At 42.8% G+C, this 20,865-nt stretch overlaps 1 protein-coding gene across 1 annotated transcript in view; it reads right to left on the reverse strand.

The window, feature by feature from the left end:
* PAPPA2 (pappalysin 2) overlaps positions 1-5,400 on the reverse strand; it is a 178,167-nt gene extending 172,767 nt beyond the window's left edge. Inside the window, exon 1 of the mRNA XM_070746692.1 lies at positions 4,793-5,400. Coding sequence (XP_070602793.1) covers positions 4,793-5,306 — 514 coding nt within the window. The 5' untranslated portion in view covers positions 5,307-5,400. The remainder of the gene's footprint in view (positions 1-4,792) is intronic.
* Positions 5,401-20,865: the final 15,465 nt, after the last annotated feature.

Here is a 20,865-nt window from a genome sequence, read left to right on the forward strand (position 1 = left end):
TGGATCCCCCTCTCTCAACCCTAGGAAATAAGGCAATGCCAAACAACTTTAAAAAAGACCTTGCCAAGAAAAATACAGGACTTGTACAAGTAGTCCAGAAGGAGTCAAAAACTGACTCAGAAGCATCAGAAAAGAAAAAAATACATATGCATAATGCATCAATCCCCAACTGGGGAATCTTACCCTGGGCCTTATGAATTCAAAGCATCCCTGTTGTCTGTGATTTCAAGAAAAACTGTAACATTCACAGTTTGTAGTAAAGTAAACAAGCACCTTGCAACCCAAATCATCTTGCTGGACAGTACTGCATTTTGCTTCAAATGACTAAGTACTTCATTACCTAATATAATATACCCATCGACCATGGCATCCTTCTGCGCCGGCTGGAGGGGTTGGGAGTGGGAGGAACTGTTCTTCAGTGGTTCTCCTCCTACCTCTCCGGTCGGTCGCAGTCAGTGTTAGTGGGGCGTCAGAGGTCGACCTCTAGGTTTCTCCCTTGTGGGGTGCCTCAGGGGTCGGTCCTCTCGCCCCTGCTATTTAATATCTACATGAAACCGCTGGGTGAGATCATCCAAGGGCATGGGGTGAGGTATCATCATTACGCAGATGATATCCAGTTTTACATCTCCACCCCATGTCCAGTCAGCGAAGCAGTGGGAGTGATGTGCCGGTGCCTGGAGGCTGTTGGGATCTGGATGGGTGTCAACAGACTCAAACTCAACCCTGATAAGACCGAGTGGCTGTGGGTTTTGCCTCCCAAGGACAATTCCATCTGTCCATCCATTACCCTGGGGGGGGGGTCACTAACCCGCTCAGAGAGGGTCCGCAACTTGGGCGTCCTCCTCGATCCACAGCTCACATTAGAGAAACATCTTTCAGCTGTGGTGAGGGGGGCGTTTGCCCAGGTTCACCTGGTGCACCAGTTGCGGCCCTATTTGGACTGGGAGTCACTGCTCACAGTCACTCATGCCCTCATCACCTCAAGGCTCGACTACTGTAACACTCTCTACATGGGGCTACCTCTGAAAAGTGTTCAGAATCTCCAGATCATGCAGAATGCAGCTGCGAGAGCAATCATGGGTTTCCCTAAGTATGCCCATGTTACACCAACACTCCGCAGTCTGCATTGGTTGCCGATCAGTTTCTGGTCACAATTCAAAGTGTTGGTAATGACCTAAAAAGCCCTTCATGGCATTGGACCAGAATATCTCCGGGACCGCCTTCTGACGCATGAATCTCAGCGACCAGTTGGGCTTCTCACAGAGTTGGCCTTCTCCGGGTCCTGTCGACTAAACAATGTCATTTGGAGGGACCCAGGGGAAGAGTCTTTTTTGTGGCGGCCCCGACCCTCTGGAACCAACTGCCCCCAGAGATCAGAATTGCCCCCACCCTCCTCGCCTTTTGTAAGCTTCTTAAAACCTATCTCTGACGTCAGGCATGGGGGAATTGAGATATTCCCTTCCCCCTAGGCCTATACAATTTATGCATGGTATGTTTGTGTGTATGTTTGGTTTTTTAAATAAGGGTCTTTTAATTATTTTAAATATTAGATTTGTTATATGTTGTTTCATTATTGTTGTTAGCCGCCCCGAGTCTACAGAGAAGGGCAGCATACAAATCTAATAAATAAATAAATAATCTAATGATAAAAATCATTACATTTATTTTTACTTTTACTTTATTTATTTTTTTCATTTGCTTTCTGTCTTCAGGAAGAAATTATCCAAGCTAGAGGCAAAAGGAAGTAACAGCAAGATAAATCACTGCTCCTTTATCCCATAAGCCACCCGAGTCCTTGGAGAGGGGCATCATACAAATCCAATTAATCAATCAATCAATTGGTATCTACAGTACATAGCAGTTTGATTCAATTAATCTATGACTTCCTCCTTGCAATTGGGTCTAAATGCGAACATGCTGATTACAATATTTGGTGGATTGCAGGAATTTTTTTCATAATTCCTTCCTTCCCTCCGATGCCTAGCTTTATCTATGATGCAGCTTGATGACAAATTCTAAGATACCAGAATTTTTTTTATTATTATTATTATTATTATTAATTATTATTATTATTTTATTATTTAGCAGGAACATACTGGAGGAAGCTTTTTGTAACATTACTCCTAAGCCATTGCCTTCTTCTTATACTGTAGACCAGTGATGGCGAACCTATGGCATGGGTGCCACAGGTGGCACTCGGAGCCATATCTGTTGGCACAGAAGCCATTGTCATAGCTCAGCTTCAATGTGCATGTGTATGCCGGCCAGCTGATTTTTGGCTCCCACAGAGGTTCTGGGAGGGCGTTTTCAGCTTCCAGAGAGCCTCCGGGGGATGGGGGAGGGCGTTTTTACCTTCCCCCCGCTCCAGGGAAGCTTTGGAGCCTGGGGAGGGCGAAACACAGGCAAACTGGGCCCACCAGAAGTTGCGAAACAGCCCATTTCTGGCTTCCAGAGGGTGTCCGGGGAGCAGGGGAAGCTGTTTCCGTCCTCCCCAGGCATTGAATTATGGGCATGGGCACTTGTGCATGCGCGATAGTGCGTACACACTTTCTTTTGGCACCTGAGGGAAAAAATGTTCGCCATCATTGCTGTAGACCCTGAACCCAAGTGTTTGTTGTCTATTGTTTTAATCTATTCCAACACAATAGGAGCAAAGAATCTTTTTTAGCCCACAAGGCTGATGACCTAATCTTAGGAGATTCCTATGCATATATATATATACAGCTTACTAACTCTTCCCATTTTCCCGCTCTCACACATTTCGTCGGCTCCATCAGAGTTGCTGTCGTAGTAGAAATGCTGCTACTGTATTTAATAGGCCCTTCCAGGAACTGAAATTCTATGACCACTCATAAACCCGCCAATATTTGTCACTCAACAGAGACCCCATAATCAACAACTGAGTGTTCTTTCAACAACTGTCATAGCCTGTTAGCAAATGTGTGATCCCAGTGGCAATTCAGGCAGGGTAAAGGACAACAGCACTGAAATGGAGGTGGTATAATGTTCTTGGCAACAGTAGGAAGTGGTTTGTCACTGATATTTTTCCAGCTTCCAGACTAGTCTAAATCCTTGAATGGGCAACACAGTATTAACCAGGTCCAACTGAAACCTCCTAGGTATTTTCCCCATCCTAAACTATTTTCACAATTCCAAAATAAAATCATGGATTGGCTATTTTTTAGAAAAAAAACTTTTCCTGGACTTATCAGCAAAGCAGAGCAGTAATAATCTCCCTCCCTCCTTCCCTCTCTCTCAGAATTCAGAGTTTCCTTCTGAATAATGCATGCAAAGTAGCTTTAAATAGCAAAAGCTGTTGTTGCGTACAGAGGACACATGACAAGTCTGTTGCAAAATAAAGTATTGAAGGGAGGGAGTGAACATAATGACAAGGGAAAAGAAGGATTCCTCAATAGCCACGTTAAATATGTTAAATATGTTTCACATAATATCTAAATAGAAAATGCACATTATGCAACTGTAGACTACTGGATAATAACTATTCAGCACATCGGCATTCATGGCCTCAGTAATGCAAATCAAGAAATGGGGAGAAAAGGTCAAAGCAATCCAAATATTTATTATTGTAGGTATTAGTACTTGCTTAGTTGTTGTGTTTGTTTGTTTTTAATTGTGATTTTGATCAGTATATTTTTAAGAAGATGTTGGATAACCATTTGTCTTAAGTAATGTAGGGTTTCCTGCCTAAGCAGGGGGGTTGGACTAGAAGAACTCCAAGATCCCTTCCAACTCTTGTAGTTGTGGTTATTATTGTTATTGTTGTTGTTGTTGTTATTATTATTATTATTTTATTTACAAAAAACAGTAATACACAGCAAATGAAATTTATAAGCTGGATTTCGTATCACACTTCCATCATCATCATCTTTATTTATTTATTTATTTATTTATTTAATTAATTACTTTGATTGATTGGTTGGTTGATTGATTGATTGATTGATTGATTTTTATGCCTTAGACTCAGGGCGGCTTACAACATGTTAGCAATAGCACTTTTTTTTAACAGAGCCAGCATATTGCCCCCACAATCCGGGTCCTCATTTTGCCCATCTTGGAAGGATGGAAGGCTGAGTCAACCTTGAGCTGGTGATGAGATTTGAACCGCTGACCTGAAGATCTAGCAATCAGCTTTAGTGGCCTGCAGTACTGCACTCTATCCGTTGTGCCACCTCGGCTATTATTATTATTATTATTATTATTATTATTATTATTATTATTATTATTATTATTATTATTATTATTATTAGCTGCACGCTGACCACAAGCCAACTGCAAGCACACAGGATTCTAAGGCGTGAAACAAACTCCTCTGGCTCTGTGCCGCTTGTTAGATATCCCTTCTCCTTCTCACAGTTAACAGTATTGGAAACTTCCAAGTAACGCAAAGCCCAAAGACACCGACCCGACCCGACTAAACAAACCCTTCGGGGCTCTTCGATCCGCGGCAGGAGACGGGAGCCCACGTGACGGGTCACGTGGCCCGACTTGGTGCCCGCTTCTGCCCTTTAAGCCAGTGTTTCCCAACCTTGGCAACTTGAAGATATCTGGACTTCAGCTCCCAGAATTCCCCAGCCAGCATTCGCTGGCCGGAGGAATTTTGGGAGTTGAAGTCCAAATATCTTCAAGTTGCCAAGGTTGGGAAACACTGCTTTAAGCTCCTTACCAAGACCTCCGTTATCCAGCAGTCCGCGTCAACGATGAGCGCCTTCTGTCAAGGCGGCCCCCGCCTCCCCTCGGGTCTAGCCTAACTAACCCACTCCCACAACTTTACCTGCGATAATCGCCGGGTTGCTCAGTCCCCCCTCGGGTTTTACCCAGGCTTCGACGGTGAATTCGCCGCGGGGCAACTCGGCGAGGGCTCCCGGCCGCAGCACGACTTGCTCGGCTCTGCCGGAGAAGTAAAGCGCCGCGACGGCCTCCGGCGCCCAACCCGCAGAAGACGAAGGGGCGGCTTCGGCGCTCGGGCGTAGCGGGAAAGCGTTGCTCTCTTCCCACGTGTCTCCCACGCTGCTCCCGTCGGAGCTGGGAGCGCGTCGGAGCCTCGAGGGCGCAGTCCTGCGCCCCGACGTCGACGCTCCCACGGCCGGACGCGGATAGCTGGCTTGAGGGTGCTGCCGAGGGGGAGTGGCGGTCCTGGCTTTGCTGACCCAGCAGGGCTCCCCGCCGTCCAGGGACGCTTCTGCGGGCGGGCTTTCGCTCTGCCTTCCCCGGGACGGGTGGGCGCCTTCGAAGGCCAGCAGCCACGCCACGGCCACCAGGAGCGACGAGGCAGGTGGACCGGCCATTCCTCCGACGCGCGGCTTCTCGTTAAACGGCTCTCCTGCTGATTTAGGCCCTTTGCACGGGATGCTTTTCTTTTGCTCCGGAGCGCTCTTGGAGGCTTAAGTTGGGTTTTGCCTCTGATCTCTCTGCTTGGCGCGCCGAGGGAAGATTGGAACCATCATTTCGGCCAGCAACGCCCTTCCCAGAAGTCTCCGTTGAGGACGAGTGGCCGCCCGCGGCAGCGCTTAGAGCATCCTTCAAAGCTTCTTTGTTCGCTCCCTCCCCCTCGATCTCTCGCGCTTTCTCTCGCGCGCTCTTTTTTCTCTCTGCCTTTCGGGGCTCTCAGGTGCGAGCCTTCCTCCTCTTCTCCCCCTTCCCCCAAGGAAGCAGCGCTCCTGAGGTCAGAGGCAGGTTAGTGCCGACGATCTGCCGGTTCGGTGCAGTTTGTTTTTGTTTTTCAGTTGATGCGCATCTAAGGAGTCCGGCTGGATTACTTGAATAAGAGAAACAAAGGTAGCCAGGCGAGGATCGGATCGCAGGAGAGTTCCCCTACCTTCTTGAAAAGAGTGATGCTGCTGCTGCTGCTATTGACCAGCCTCATAAATTCTGTCTGGTTACTCCACCTCCCTGCCCCTTCTATCCTGACTCCCACCTTCCAAATCTGTGGCTCCTCCCCACTGCTTTGGGAATTGCTTGCAGTTTCTTTTGACAGCTTGGTCCTCACTAAGGACTATATTGGCTGGGGAAGATGGAAGCCAAAGTCTCTTTCTACTGTCTGTGCTGGGATCAACAGGGCTTATTTCCAGGAGACAGGCAGTACCTAAAGGGGCCACCACGGAGTGAAATTGGAACTTATTTCTGACTGCTAGGCTTGATGTGCTTATTTTTAAAACTGCATAACAAGGCAGGCAGCAGCCTTGCTTCCAATCTCCTCTCTGTGTCTCCTGCACTGCACAATTACTTTTAGCCCAATGCACATTTACTTGAGCACAAGGTCCCAGTAAAGCCATACGCTGAATTCAACTGCATTAAAAAGATAGGTGTTTTAACCTACAGATAATTATGTTCACCCTCTAGATTTGGAATTGTGTGGTCTTAAGAATTGCTGGAGATCTTTGTCCTCAATACATTTGAACAGAAGCATATCTTGCACAAACAAAAAAACAAAACCCCACATGTTGATGGTACTTGATCTTCCAACAAAATCCTGACACTAAGAACTTGGAGTATCCTGGAACAATTCAAACAGTCCAAAATAATGCTCTGGACCTGCTGCTTGATTCCTGTGCTTGTTTATTCTGAAGTAAGTTTGGTTGAGTTCAGCGGAATGTACTTATTTCAATACAACACTGAAGCTTTAACCAGAAGATACTTAAGAAGAAAAAATGTGCTTAGAAGAGAAGGGCATTTTATGATTCATTTTATGTAAGTCAGTAATGCCGAGATCCAATTAACAGTTTAATTCAAAACTATTACATTCAATCAAAGCCTTGCAGTTGGCTCCAAAGAGATGCCAATAACTCCCTAAGCAGCCCAGGAGAGAATTCCACTTGCAGCTGATATGCTGAGAATCTTTTGGAATAAGAGAATTAGTTAATTCTAAACATTTGCTGGAGATGAGCAACAAGATTAGTGCCTTCCAAAATATGGGGTGGAGTGATGAAACTTCCATCTCCTCTAGACTGGTGCAGAGGCCAAACAGCCAAAGTAACACAGGAAAGCTGTCTAGTGAGGCCGACACTGTGCAGTCAGGTGGAGTTATACAACACATTGGATCTGGTGGTGGCAGAGCGAATGACGTGCACACAGAACTTTACACACAGACTGTTTTTGATGCGCAACACACACAACTCATTAACACACCCACACAATTATGACAATGTCAAAAGGAATTCAAGCGGCATCATCTTTTGGCCAGCTTGTTTATCTATTTTCATCTCCCCTCTATCTGCTAACTGAGGAAAAGATAATCCATCTGTCCAAAAAATAAAATCAGATGCAGATCTTCAAACCTGGGGGTATTCTTGTAAATTTCAGAGAAGGCAATATGGTAACGTATTCATCAAACTCCAGGATTGCATGGAATTTAAAATTTCTGGATTCCTACATCACATTTGTTTGGCTTTCTTTTTAAAGCAGAATAAACATTTTTCCTAAGTAGGTATAAGAACAGATGATCTGCAAATGAATGTTTATAAGTGCATCCCTTTCTTCTTTATATGTCCCAAATACTATTTTCTAAGAGCAATTCCTTCATACCTTAGTTGGCCTCATGATTTGTCATATTAAAGAATTTGCTTCTTCTTAAATAATTGCAAAACTCAGGAATTTCACCTCAAAAATAAAAGAGCTACAATGAAATAAAACAGCAAAGTGTATAAAGACTGGAATATCTAGGCCATAGAAGACAGGAATGGGGGGGGGGGGAGGACAAAGATCTATAAATAATAAAAGAACCTTCTACCCTCTCCCAGTAGTCTCTTATGTGCTCAGGGCTTCAAAAATCAATATAAGCTATGTTTTAAATAACAATATTGGTTCCTTATTCTCTCATTTAAGAAACACCACCACCAAACCAGGTCTTATAAATAAGAGCCCAACTCTTGTAGAATTCATTAATACCAATTTTTTAAAAGAGCAGCTGCACTTAGAACTCCTTCCAAGCATCAGTTGAAATCTGCTGTGCCACATGCATGCTTTTTCCTCTACACAGCTCATTTCCCACAAACCAGACAGTTTTCATTCCTGACACCACAAAAGCACTAAGGACTGACAGCCTTTTCCTTGTCTCCTTCCTTTTTGCTCAGATGCCTAGGATTTCCTTCCTGTAAAAACTATGCTAACATCACATTCTTGGCACGCTGACTTTGTACATTTCATACTCGCTGCCTTTAGATCCAGGAAGAAGTCAAGGAAAGTCCGCAACCCAGGTGGAGTTTTTGGTCCATTCCACTATGTCAAGTTTACAAAGCCAAATAGGAAAATGTTTCTCTCTATACCTCACCATCCCCAGTCTAAGATTTTGGGCAATCCTTCCCTCTTTCTTTTGAATTATTTAAAGCAAAACTTCTGTTTGATATGTACATGAAAGTAACCTATAGATGTTAGAACCTTCTGCCAAAGCTATATGAAAAAACAAAAAAACCAAAGAAAAGGTAGAGTAAGAGTATTTAAAGCATACACTGCCCCCTAGCCTCCCTGTGCTGTACTTACCCTGCAGCGGTCACTGCCCTCAGAGGAAACACATGCACACATACTTCGAAAGTGTTTAAAACCCACCGACAGTAAGAGAGGAGGAGAAAAAAAACACTTGTGCCAGAAATAGTCCATTTAAGGAAGGGGTGGGGGAGAACTTCAGAAAACACTCTATTTTAAAACAAAAATAAATTCATGTCCTGATTTTACACAAGTAGGGGTCTTCAAAGGCTAGCAGAAATGTTTGGAAATCTCATGGTTGAATTACCCCCCCCCCCTCTCTCTCTCTCTCTCTCTCTCTCTGTGTGTCTCTCTCTCTTGCTTTTTCTTTTCCTGTATTCAACTCTTTTTCTTCTCTCCAAAGCACTATCTGTGGCAATCAGGCAAAAGCAAGGTTGCCAGCAAAAAGCTGGGAGTTGGAGGCCCCTTCTAGGGTACAGGCTTTCAAATCTCAAAAGGAAAGAGAGAGAGAGAAGAAAGAAAAAAGGAAAAGGAAGAGAGAGAGAGAGAGAGAGAGACTTGGATGGAATGGATTAAGGAAGTTTCAACAAGAGCTACCTTTTTTATTCCTTAAAAAAATTTCAAGAGGGGATGACAAAATTGATTGGAAAAGTTTAGTGGATGGAATTGAGAAGGCAGGAATGGAATCCCATTTAGTGCACGTATATACTTATAAAGAAAGTGCATAAGAAGGAATGGCTGGATAAACAGGTATTGCTCTACTCTCTGCTGTAGGGCAAACAAGGACAAAGAGTTTCAGAAGGAGAAGGATTTGAATCTGGGACAGAGGAGGATCTGACTACACACACATATTCAAGAATTATGTTACAAAGATAGGAATGTAGTCCCCCCCCCCTTTAGAAACAGCTATTCCTTTTCTCTTTTAAATCAAGAAGTCTAAATCATATGTAAGTATGCTTATTTAGAAATAACTTCTAAACTTCTAAATAACATAGATAAGATTTAAATATGAGAAAATTTGGCATATAAAGTAGAAATTTAAAAAACAAGATTACAATTAGTGGCACCGTATTTGATTAGCGTTCCCTTGGAGATGTGCTCACTTTGGTTGCAGGGCTATATAGATAATATTCCTATGTATTTTCCATTTCTACAGATAACATTTTGAAGAGAACCATGGACTCCTTTCATGAGGGGGCACTAAAATAAGCACATTTTCTGTTCTTATGAGGGGATTTCACATGTGAGGGTTAATTGACATTTTTCTACTTACTGTCCCCACAATATAAATTCAAAGCCTAAATTGGCAGGCATGTCTTTTTTACTTAATGCATGACAGAGAGCCAATAGAATTCAGAAGCACACTTTCAAATATTATGTTGGTCAAATTTATTTATTTTCTGCAAAGCCTCCACAAGTCAGCCACTGTGTGTTTAAAGGCATTCTTACTATAATTTTTTAAAGCTGCTCCCACTTTCCACTTTTTTCATAAGTAATAAAGGATTAGAAGAAACGGAAACTGCTTTGGTCGCGTTGTTGGATGATCTCTGGCAGGCCCGGGACAGGGGCTTGTCCCCTGTCCTGGTGCTTCTTGACCTCTCAGCGGCTTTCGATACCATCAACCATGGTATATTCCTTCTGTGCCGGCTGGAGGGGCTGTGAGTGGGAGGCACTGTTCTCCAGTGGTTCTCCTCCTACCTCTCCGGTCGGTCGCAGTCAGTGTTAGTGGGGGGTCAGAGGTCGACCTCTAGGTCTCTCCCTTGTGGGGTGCCTCAGAGGTCGGCCCTTTCCCCCCTGCTATTCAATATCTACATGAAACCGCTGGGTGAGATCATCCAAGGGCATGGGGTGAAGTATCATCAATATGCCGATGATACCCAGTTATACATCTCCACCCCATGTCTAGTCAACGAAGCAGTGGAAGTGATGTGCCGATGCCTGGGGGCTGTTGGGGCCTGGATGGATGTCAACAAATTCAAACTCAACCCAAACAAGACGGAGTGGCTGTGGGTCCTGCCTCCCAAGGACAATTCCATCTGTTCGTCCATCATCCTGGGGGGGGGGGAAACCACTGACCCCTCAGAGCGGGTTTGCAAGTTGGGCGTCTTCCTAGATCCACAGCTGACATTGGAACATCATCTTTCGGCTGTGGCGAGGAGGGCATTTGCCCAGGTTCACCTGGTGCACCAGTTGCGACCCTATTTGGACAGGGAGTCATTGCTCACAGTCGCTCATGCCCTCATCACCTCGAGGTTCGATTACTGCAATGCTCTCTACATGGGGCTACCTTTGAAAAGTGTTCGGAAATTTCAGATCGTGCAAAACGCAGCCATGAGAGCCATTGTAGGGCTTCCCAGATTCGCCCACGTTTCTACAACTCTCCGTGGCCTGCATTGGCTGCCGATCAGTTTCCAGTCACAATTCCAAGTGTTGGTTATGACCTCTAAAGCCCTACATGGCATTGACCAGAGTACCTCCGGACCCGCCTGCTACTGCACGAGTCCCAGCGACCGATAAGGTCTCACAGAGCTGGCCCTCTCCGGGTCCCGTCAACTAAACAATGTTGTTTGGCGGGCCCCAGGGGAAGAGCCTTCTTTGTGGCGGCCCCGGTCCTCTGGAATCAACTCCCCCCGGAGATTAGAACTGCCCCCACCCTCCTTGTCTTTCGTAAACTACTCAAGACCCATCTATAACACCAGGCATGGGGGAGTTGAGACACCTTTCCCCCAGGCTCTTTATATTTTATGTTTCGTATGTATGTGTTGTTTGGTTTTTAAATATGATAGGGTTTTATATGCTTCCTTTTTTAATATTAGATTTGTTTTGCTATAATATTGTTTTTTATTATTGTGAGCCACCCCGAGTCTTCGGAGAGGGGCGGCATACAAATCTAAATTATTATTATTATTATTATTATTATTATTATTATTATTATTATTATTATTATTAAGAACTTGTCTCTAAGGGCTATTATTAACGATTCTGGGTGTTGGGGAAGAGGAGTGCTGTCCATAAATAATGTAAGTATCACAGCACATAATGAAACATTTCAGCCTTTATCTTTTGGGCTCTTTTTCCAGAATTAGTGGTTTATTTACTGCACATGTAACAAACCTGACCACTATCTTCCAGCCAAGTGCATTTATTTTATGACACAGTGAACCAGCAATAAAAAAAAATTGGATAACACTTCCAATCTTCTGTCTTGACTTTTCTTCCCACTCTGCCTGTGACAGGCTGGTGACAGAATATTTTTAATGGAATTATGTTGGCATATCTGGTTAAAAAAATAGGGGATGGGGGAAATCAGCATTTGGCAGAAATATCAGGAAACCATTATGTTAAAATGCAATTTACATTTTATATGTATATGCACACGCACCCATCTATCTAAGCCCCTTTCTTGAAGAGCCATGGTGGCACAGTGTGTAGAATGCAGTACTGCAGGCCACTAAAAGCTGACTGTAGATCTGCAGGTCAGCGGTTCAAATCTCATCACCGGCTCAAGGTTGACTCAGTCTTCCATCCTTCCGAGGTTGGTAAAATGAGGACCCGGATTGTGGGGCAATATGCTGGCTCTGTTAAAAAAAGTGCTATTGCTAACATGTTGTAAGCCACCCTAAGTCTAAGGAGAAGGGCAGCATAAAAAAATTTAATTAAAAAAAATAAAAAAATAAAATATAGCAGACATTGAGCCACCACCTGAAATTCAAAGGAAACAGATAAATGTGGAGCTTTAAAATTGTCAATTTTTGTGAAGAATCTGCAATATCCAAATGCCAAAGGGCCTTTTTAGAAAGAAATAGAGGGAGTTAATATTTGCCATTTATGGGGCTTAAATTAGCAGCCAATTAAAATTCACACTCAAGTAAACAAGGCTAAGAATAACTGAATAGTGAGACACCAAATGAAATTTGGACAAACATCTCAAAAAACTATAAAATAAAAAAATATAATAATATACTGGCAAATTATTGTATTTTTATTTACAAATCTTCAAAACAATGTATACAAGGTAAATTGTTTTTTGCTATTTTCTACTCCAAAGGAGCAGTGTGTATATTTCAAATTAATATTAAGTTGTTTTGGGCAGGGGGGGGGAGAATAGTACTCTTGTCGACAAAGATGTTAAAAATAATTTAGAGATACCAAGAAAACGTTTTACTTACTGTATCATTCAGAAAGAATCTGGTAGCACTTTTCAACACTATTAATTTATTGCAAGACATAAACTTTCATGAGCTGCAACACTTCATCAGATGAATGGTTACATTTTTCAGTTAGAATGTTATTAAGAACTAGGCAGCCTCTGCCCTGCTGCGTCATTGTTTCAGAAACATCACCATAGCTAAACAGAGAAACAGAATGACCATGGATGGACAAAAAGGCAGCGGAAGCAGAAGAAACTTCTGACTTCCTGCTGGCTTCCCCACTAGGTTTCCGTGTGGGAAGTTTGCAGGAAGCATTGGAAATCTTCCTTCCTTCCTTCCCACCCATTCCTGCCAGCTATTTCATTTATTTGCTTATGGGAAGCTTGCAGAAGAAAGTCAGTGAAGAACTTGCAAGTCCAAGGCTAGACAGCAGACAAGTTACTCAGTGGGAGAGGGAGCAAGAGGATGTGTGGGTATATGAGTTGAAAATAATACATGGGTTACGAGAGACGTGCTACATAAGGAGAGAAGGGTGTATTTGCATGTTCAAGAGATGTCATATGAGTCAGATAGGGCACATGGGGAGGTAGCTTGGGACAAGAAGGGTGGTTTTGGGGGTGATCAAGTTATTTGTAAGTGCTTCATTGCTGGAGATTTTCATGAAAGTTATAGTCAGGGTTACTAATAAGCTATCAAATCATATTAGGAAACAAATAAAAACAACATAATTGAAAGATACAAGCAACATGATTATAGCAATAAGTGAGAAGAGATAGATACTAGTAAGGAAGAGAAAAATAATAGTATTACAGTCTTAGTAAATTATTTGACAATGTTGTGGGAATTAGTTGTTAAGCAGAGTGATGGCATTTTGGGAAAAATTGTCCTTGCGTCTAGTTACTTTGGTGTGCAGTACCCTTTAGCATCTTTTTGAGGGTAGAAGTTGAAAAAAATTATGTCCAGGATATAAGGGGGTCTGTAAATATTTTCACAGCCCTCTTTTTGACCCAGGTAGTATATAGGTCCTCAACAGAAGGCAGGTTGATACACAGGAATCTTCTCAATGAATAATTCCAAGCTGCTTGAAATTAGATAAGGGTCAATGGAATTCAAGGGCAGGGGGTGGACTTAGTCTGTCTGTGTCCAGACAGGAATTTTGGGGGCCCATACAGCCTAAGTGTCTGAGGGCCCCCCCTTCCCTCCATTTTAAAACTACTTTATTTTGCGACATACCAATTATGTATTAAATTTACCTTTCACCAAAAAAAAATTAAACCCTGCCACTACAAAAAGGTACACTTGATTGACAGGTTAATAATATGAGTCATTTTGTTAAATCTTTTGGTCAAGTATGTTTATTACTATAGTGCAAATATGACATCATAAAGGAAAGCACCGTGAACTGTAAACATATACAAATATTCACTAGACAACACAACATATAACAAATGATACTCTTGCAAAGTAAAAGGTAGTAATGGCAGGTGCTTTTTGTTCTCCATACATATTTAAGCATGATGCCAGCAACTTCATGAGAGTTTAGGGATAACCCACTGTATTTTAATTCATTTATTAATTATTATTTAGCATATAGCAATAGCTTTGGGGATGGTGTGATTATCCACTGACTGAGCTACTTTGTTAGGCAGGTATATGTATACACATTTATCACATGAATACAAATGCAAAACTTGACTACTTCCCAATTAGATCATTTTGGTTGAACAAATAAAGTCATCAGCTTTTAATTAAAATCAATATGCCTCTGTCCTCTATTTTACACAAAGATTTCCACAAGCAAATTGCAAAAAAACAGTAACAAGGCAACAAAACACCCAATCAGTAAGAGAAACATTCTTGGAAGTATTTAAAACTGGGTCACATATTCCAGCTATATATGATACATTAAAAAAAAATCCTTTTATAAAATACTGCAACCACATTATCAGAGTTGCCAGCCAGAGGGTATGGAATCTATGGAGAGGGGCGGCATACAAATCTAATAAATAAATAAATTTCCTTTAAATAGCTTGTTCCTTTCATCAGTTACACCTTGCTACAATATTTCAGCAACGAACAGTCTAGCATCATAATTTACTAGCAATACTTTACATTGCCATATTACATGACATAATGCACTACGCACCAGAACCAACTACGTCTAGTATTTTACATTGATTATTTATACCACTTTCAGTACTATTAAATAACAGCATAAACCCTATGTTGACAACTCAGCTACCTGACCAAATTCATTGTAATTACACACCAAGAGAACATTGGCATGCAAAAAAAGAGGAGAGAAAACCCCTCAAGTTTAATCACCCATGTCTAGGTAAGACTTGAAATCCTGAAACACCGGTGCTCCCGGTCTAATGCGGCACAGCAGTGACACTGAGTAAGGCTCTTGAAGCTATTTATCTGCATGTACTCAAGAAGTACTCGTGAAAGCTACAACCAGGCAGGCATCATGGAGCAGCCTTTTGACACCCGCTAGTTGATGCTCTCCCCCTATAATATGGCATTGCAAAGGGCGCCCGCTCCAACTTTTAAGGAGCTCAAGGAAGGAACAAAGGGAGGGAGGGAGGGAGGGAAAGAAGGAAGGAAGGGAAGGAGGGAGAGAGAAGGAAGGAAGGAAGAAGGGAGGGAGGGAGGGAAAGAAGGGAGGGAGGGAGGAGGGAGGGAGGGAGAGGGGAAAAAAGGAAGGAGGGAAGGAGGGAGGGAGAGAGAGAGAGAAGTAAGGAGGGAGGGAGGGAAAGAAGGAAGGAGGGAGGGAGAGGGAAAAAAGGAAGGAGGGAAGGAGGGAGGGAGAGAGAAGTAAGGAGGGAAGGAGGGAAAGAAGGAAGGGATGGAGGGAGGGAGGGAAGGAGGGAGGGAGAGAGGGAGAGGAAAAGAAAGAAGGAAAGAAGGAAGGAAGGAAGGAGGGAAGGAAGGAGCCTCCCTTTCTTTCTTTCTTTCTTTCTTTCTTTCTTTCTCCCTCCCTTCCTTCCTCCCTTTTTTTCTCTCTCTGCAACCTTTTCACTCCTTCCCCTTCTAGCTACTGTGAGGTTGGCGACCCTGAAACTGCTACCTTTCGGCTTCGGCCTCCTTGCAAAAGAAACGTCCCGCGCCGCCCGCCCATCCCCGCGCATGTCTTCAGCCTCAACAAAATTGGTGGCCGTCACCCTCGTCCTCCCACTGCTCCTCCCCCCCCGCCGTTTCCTTCCCTCACTGAAAATGAAATCTGGGGGAACGGGGGGGGGGAGAGGCAAGCTACGAGAGACCGACCATTGTAGAAAGTTCCCTCGAGCCACCCAAACGGAGCAACAGAGCACAAGCGCAGGGCAGGTGGGGGCGGGGGGAAGAGAGGCTCGAGGCAATGAAGGGGGACGGCTTCAAGACTTTTGAGAACAGCCGAGGCTGAGGTGGGAGGGGGGCGAGGTTGAGCAAAGGCCAAAGAGGAGCCAGGTTTCCTCAAACTGGCCATCCATCCCCTTCCCTCCCCCGCCTTGAGAGGGTGGGAGGAAATGATGGCAGACCAAAAGCCAAAGGAGAAAAACAATTGCCCTTTCCTGGTTACCTCAGGAAAACATACTGGTACCGGTCTTCTTCAATCGCCGGGCCCCCCTCATGGCCGGGCCCCTGACGCCACTACTGGTAGTACTGCCCTATCGGCGGCCTGTCTGTGTCTATATAGTGATTCTATAATGACCCCTCTTTTAACTCCTATACTACTAGTCAGCAAATATTGAATGATGGGAAAGTATCAGTTTTATCATTTTTTCCTTGAGTTGGGACATTTAATACAGTGAAATGCATATACTACTTATAAAGGAGGTCTCTTTTTTTAACAGTGTGTTTAAAAAATCCTGTCTTTCTTCAATTTAATTTTCTGTGTCTTTCCAAAATTATTTTCTATAAATGTCTGATCTTGTCAAAATTGCCCTTCAATTTATGAACATGTATGAAGGAAAATGTCTTCAACATCTCTCCTTTTGAAGGAAACAAGACTCACTATATATGCTTGTTCTACTCAGTTTTAATATCTTTTGTTGAAAAAATCATTGTTCTTCCAAATCTAACCCGAAAGTTAAATTATTATTTCTCCCATGAGTTCTACTATTACATTACACGTTCATTATTTAATTCATCAAGTTTGTGCTTTTAACTTTTTAAATTTAAAGGGAAATGTTTCCATACCTTCCACTATTAACGTATATGTAATATTGATGTCTTTTATTGCTTGCATTCAAGCTGTCATGAGACAACACAGGATCTATTCAAAGCATTTGAACGATCATCATCACCTCACTAGTGTCGCTCTCTGGGGCGGCTATTTGCTTCGCGTTTCCCGCGCTCTCCTTCCTGAGTCTCCCCCTGCCTCAGGCTGGGTAGCTAGGTGAATGGGTGCCGATCAGCTCTCGAGAAAAGAGTGGGGAGGAAATGGGCCCCCTGCAACTCCTTCCGGTGCTGGTCTCCCTGCTGTTTTCCGAGGAGGAGGAAGAGGATGGGGGGGGGATAGTCAGCTGGAACTGGGCACACAGCTTCATTTCCACCGGTGGAACTATGTTCCACCCCATTGTGCCTGCTGCCTACCCCTGACCATATGCTAGAAAATGCCCTTGCATCCAATTCATGTTCCAAAGATTTAGAAGTAGATAATGAAAATTCATCGAAAAACATGTGCCAAGTTCCCCCAAACACAGAAAATTACTACGTTATGAACCTGCTATTTTGTCTAAAATGCTGTGTTCAACAACAATTGTTTTAACCTCCTTCGGCATACAAAATAGCTATTGATTCTATGGAGATTCTCAGTCATCCAGGTCATGGTTGTCCCTTGAAGCAATGGGAAAATGCAAAAACTTCACATGAAGATTTTTCAGTTTTTGAATTGATGTTTTTGTTGCAACAAAAGATAGGTTTCCTGACCTGACCATTGTTATACATACTGGACTGAGGATTCCACACCTACAGCTTCTGAGTCCATAATATATCAATGATTGCTGGCCAGGAAGCTACTTTGATTTTTACCTTTATCTCAATATTTTATTGTTTCTCTTGGAAAATATTAAAATCTTGTGATGGTAATGGATAAGGCTGATTGGAAAAAAATTGAGAAAAGTGTGGAAGTACCTGAGATGGCAAAGGAATCAATAGCAAGCCCCAAAGATGCTTTTTCAAGAGGCACTGGACTTTTATTTTTATTTATTTATTTTTGTTTTTTGAAGTTATATACCACCCTTCTCCTAGTGGACTCAGGGAGGCTTACAGAACTTACATAAACTTCTCGTTTTTCTCTGAATATGTCATCCAAGAAGCTTTAACAGTTCTGACTGGATGGTGGGGAATGGAAGGATTTAAATTCATTGCAGACAGCTGGTCATTTGCATTCTTTTAGAGAGTTGTTGAGGCCACTTGGAGGTTGATCTGTGTCCTCAGGGTTACCTGAGTAGTGTAAATGGGTGTGGGGCCTTCTTGGAACAGCTTTGGATGGAGAAGACCCCTGGTTTGAAAGTGGGGTCAAAACTTTTTTTCTTTTTGCATTCTCCCATTGCTCTTGGGCAACAGAACCAACACTGTGAAAAGTTCAGGACTGTAAAATATCAACATTTTTGAAAATCTAGTATCAGGAGCCACATTCAATTTTCCTTGGTGCAGAAATGAAACTTCAGATTTGGTCAGAATTCGTTCTCCCCCCCCCCTCCCCCAAATCTTGTTCTAAGGCATCAAGACCTTATCTTATTTCATTTTGGCTCTTTTATGAAAAAGAGAAAGTTTCCATGGCATGTCTGAAGAAATGTTGGAAAGCTTTATAGCCAGTTCCTGATTAGTGCATTAAGCACTTGGAATTCCTCCAGCCCTATTGGTAATATTTTTTCTGGCAATGGGGAGAGGATAAAGAGGCAAACAAACAAAAAGTATACAGAAAGATGGCACAGTTGGCAAAGGAGGATTGCCTAGGAGAATGAGAGACTAAGGAAGAGGGGAGGGAGGGGAAAGAGACAGAGAGAGACAGAGAAGGAAGGGACAAGAGTGGTTGTCCTGGATGTCTTGGCTATTCTATGCCTGGAAAGTGGACCACTGAGCCTGGAGTTATGCAATCTCATCATGTGATGGATTAACATGTAAACAGATTTTTCTCCACAATGACAATCTATCTTTTTCACTGGCCAGAGGAGGTTGAGAGGAGGGTTACAGAGGCAATGGCAGAAAAACTCAGAGCTATATTACATGCTTCAAAAAGGCGCAGTTCTTTCTCTAATATTCAAAGTTCTACTGCAATAATTGTTTAGTTAGCAGTGGAAGGGGTACCTGCTGGGGCAGCTTGGAGAGTCTGTTCTAGTTGCTGCAATAGTTAAACTTGTTCCAATCTTGTTTTGAATAACTTTGATTCTCTGTTAAATAAAGGTTTTCAATTTTCATTAGTGCAGTGATTCACTATTTGTCTGTATTTATATGCCCTTTGTCAAAGGCTCATTTTCTGGTTTTCTTCCTTGTCTTCCTTTGGATATGCATATTGAAAATTGGTGGTTGCCTTATAATACATGATTTGTTATTGTTTACAACATATATAAAAAATGGGCACGGCTTTGCACATTGTGGCTGCCACCTTGTCATTTCTTTTATCATGCTTTACAAACATCTTGGGGAAACTTGCAACTTCGGTTCTCCGTGTGTGTTGCATAAATACTCACATTTAACACTCCCCAACCCTAGACCATGCACCATGAAACACAATTAAGTGGATAGTGAAAAGAAGCACTTCTGGGACCCAGGAATTTCATAGGAAAGAATTCTATCATTTTAAGAATTCTTCAGTATGCAGGACAGTTAATCAAGATAGCGTAACCTTGTATATAGCAGCATCTTATCCTGAGCATACCACTGAGAGAAGATACTGCAATTCTTACTTTACACACCAAGGAAATGCAAATGAGTATAGTTCTTGGCAAGCAACTCATATTCTGTTAACAATTCAGAAGGATCTTGTTCAGTTAATCCAAAATTTTTCCCTTTTCTTGAAAAGAAGAAAAATTGAAAATGTCATTATCTGTACCTCTTATAACATTTTGTTCAGAATGCAAGTTAACTACAGGCACCGCAAAGAATAACCCAGGGGTTATCCAGGGGGCACACAGCTGTATGAAATGTGAACTTAAAGTCCCTTTATATTCTATTTTCAACACCAGTTTTATGCTAGAATTTAGGATGAAGATGATGGTGATGGTGATGATGATATCTCTTCAGTCAACTCTGGGCTGGATCTCTCCACACCTTCCGATCTTGCACTACTTCTTTGAGTTTTTCTATGTTCTAGCTCAGTGATGGCGAACCTTTTTTTCTTTGGGTGCCAAAAGTGTGCGTGCATGCACCATTGCACGTGTGCGAGTGCCCACACCCATAATGCAATGCCCCTCCTGCACATCATGCCCCTTGTAGATGGGGCTTAATTAGCGGATTAGAGTGGGACACTTTGACCCTGGAATACTGCACCTTTTCACAATATTCTAATTTTTTGAAATTGTGGATTTGGGTTTTCATGAGCTGTAGCTCATAATCTTCACAATTATGACAAATCATGGCTTGAACTATCTTGCCTTGCATATAATGCATCCCTCTCATATGCAGTGGTACCTCTACTTAAGATCTTAATTCGTTCTATGACCAGGTTCCTAAGTAGAAACGTTCTTAAGTAGAAGCAATTTTTCCCATAGGAATCAATGTAAAAGCAAATAATGCGTGCAAACCCATTAGGAAAGAAATAAAAGCTTGGAATTTGGGTGGGAGGAGGAGGAAGAAGAGGAGGAGGACAGTCGCTGCCAAAGGAAGAAGGTGAGGTGAATCAAAAAAATCCAAAACTTTAAGGCTTAAAAAAAAGAGAGAGACTCTGAGGCAGCGCCCAGAGAAAGGAAAACGCTCTGTTCGCTCTGGGCTGCCAAAGCCTCTTTAAACGCCACCAAAAGGCTCCTCTGGCAGCCCAGAAAAGCCAAAGATGGTTGGGATTAAAGGGGGAATGGCAGGAAACTGGCTGGGCCTTCATGCCACTCTCAAATTCCCTGGGAAATTTTTCCGGGCTCGGGTTCTTAAGTAGAAAATGGTTCTTAAGTAGAGGCAAAAAAATCTTGAACACCCAGTTCTTATCTAGAAACGTTCTTAAGTAGAGGCGTATTACATTTTACCTTTAAGTTGCACTACTGAAATACATGAACTTTTGCACAATATTCTAATTTTTCAAGTTTTACCTATATGTTCACTATGATTTGTGGCGCCATTCAGACCACTGAAGTTGGAT

The sequence above is a fragment of the Erythrolamprus reginae genome, chromosome 3 (assembly GCF_031021105.1).
Source record: "Erythrolamprus reginae isolate rEryReg1 chromosome 3, rEryReg1.hap1, whole genome shotgun sequence".
Lineage (NCBI taxonomy): Eukaryota > Metazoa > Chordata > Lepidosauria > Squamata > Dipsadidae > Erythrolamprus > Erythrolamprus reginae.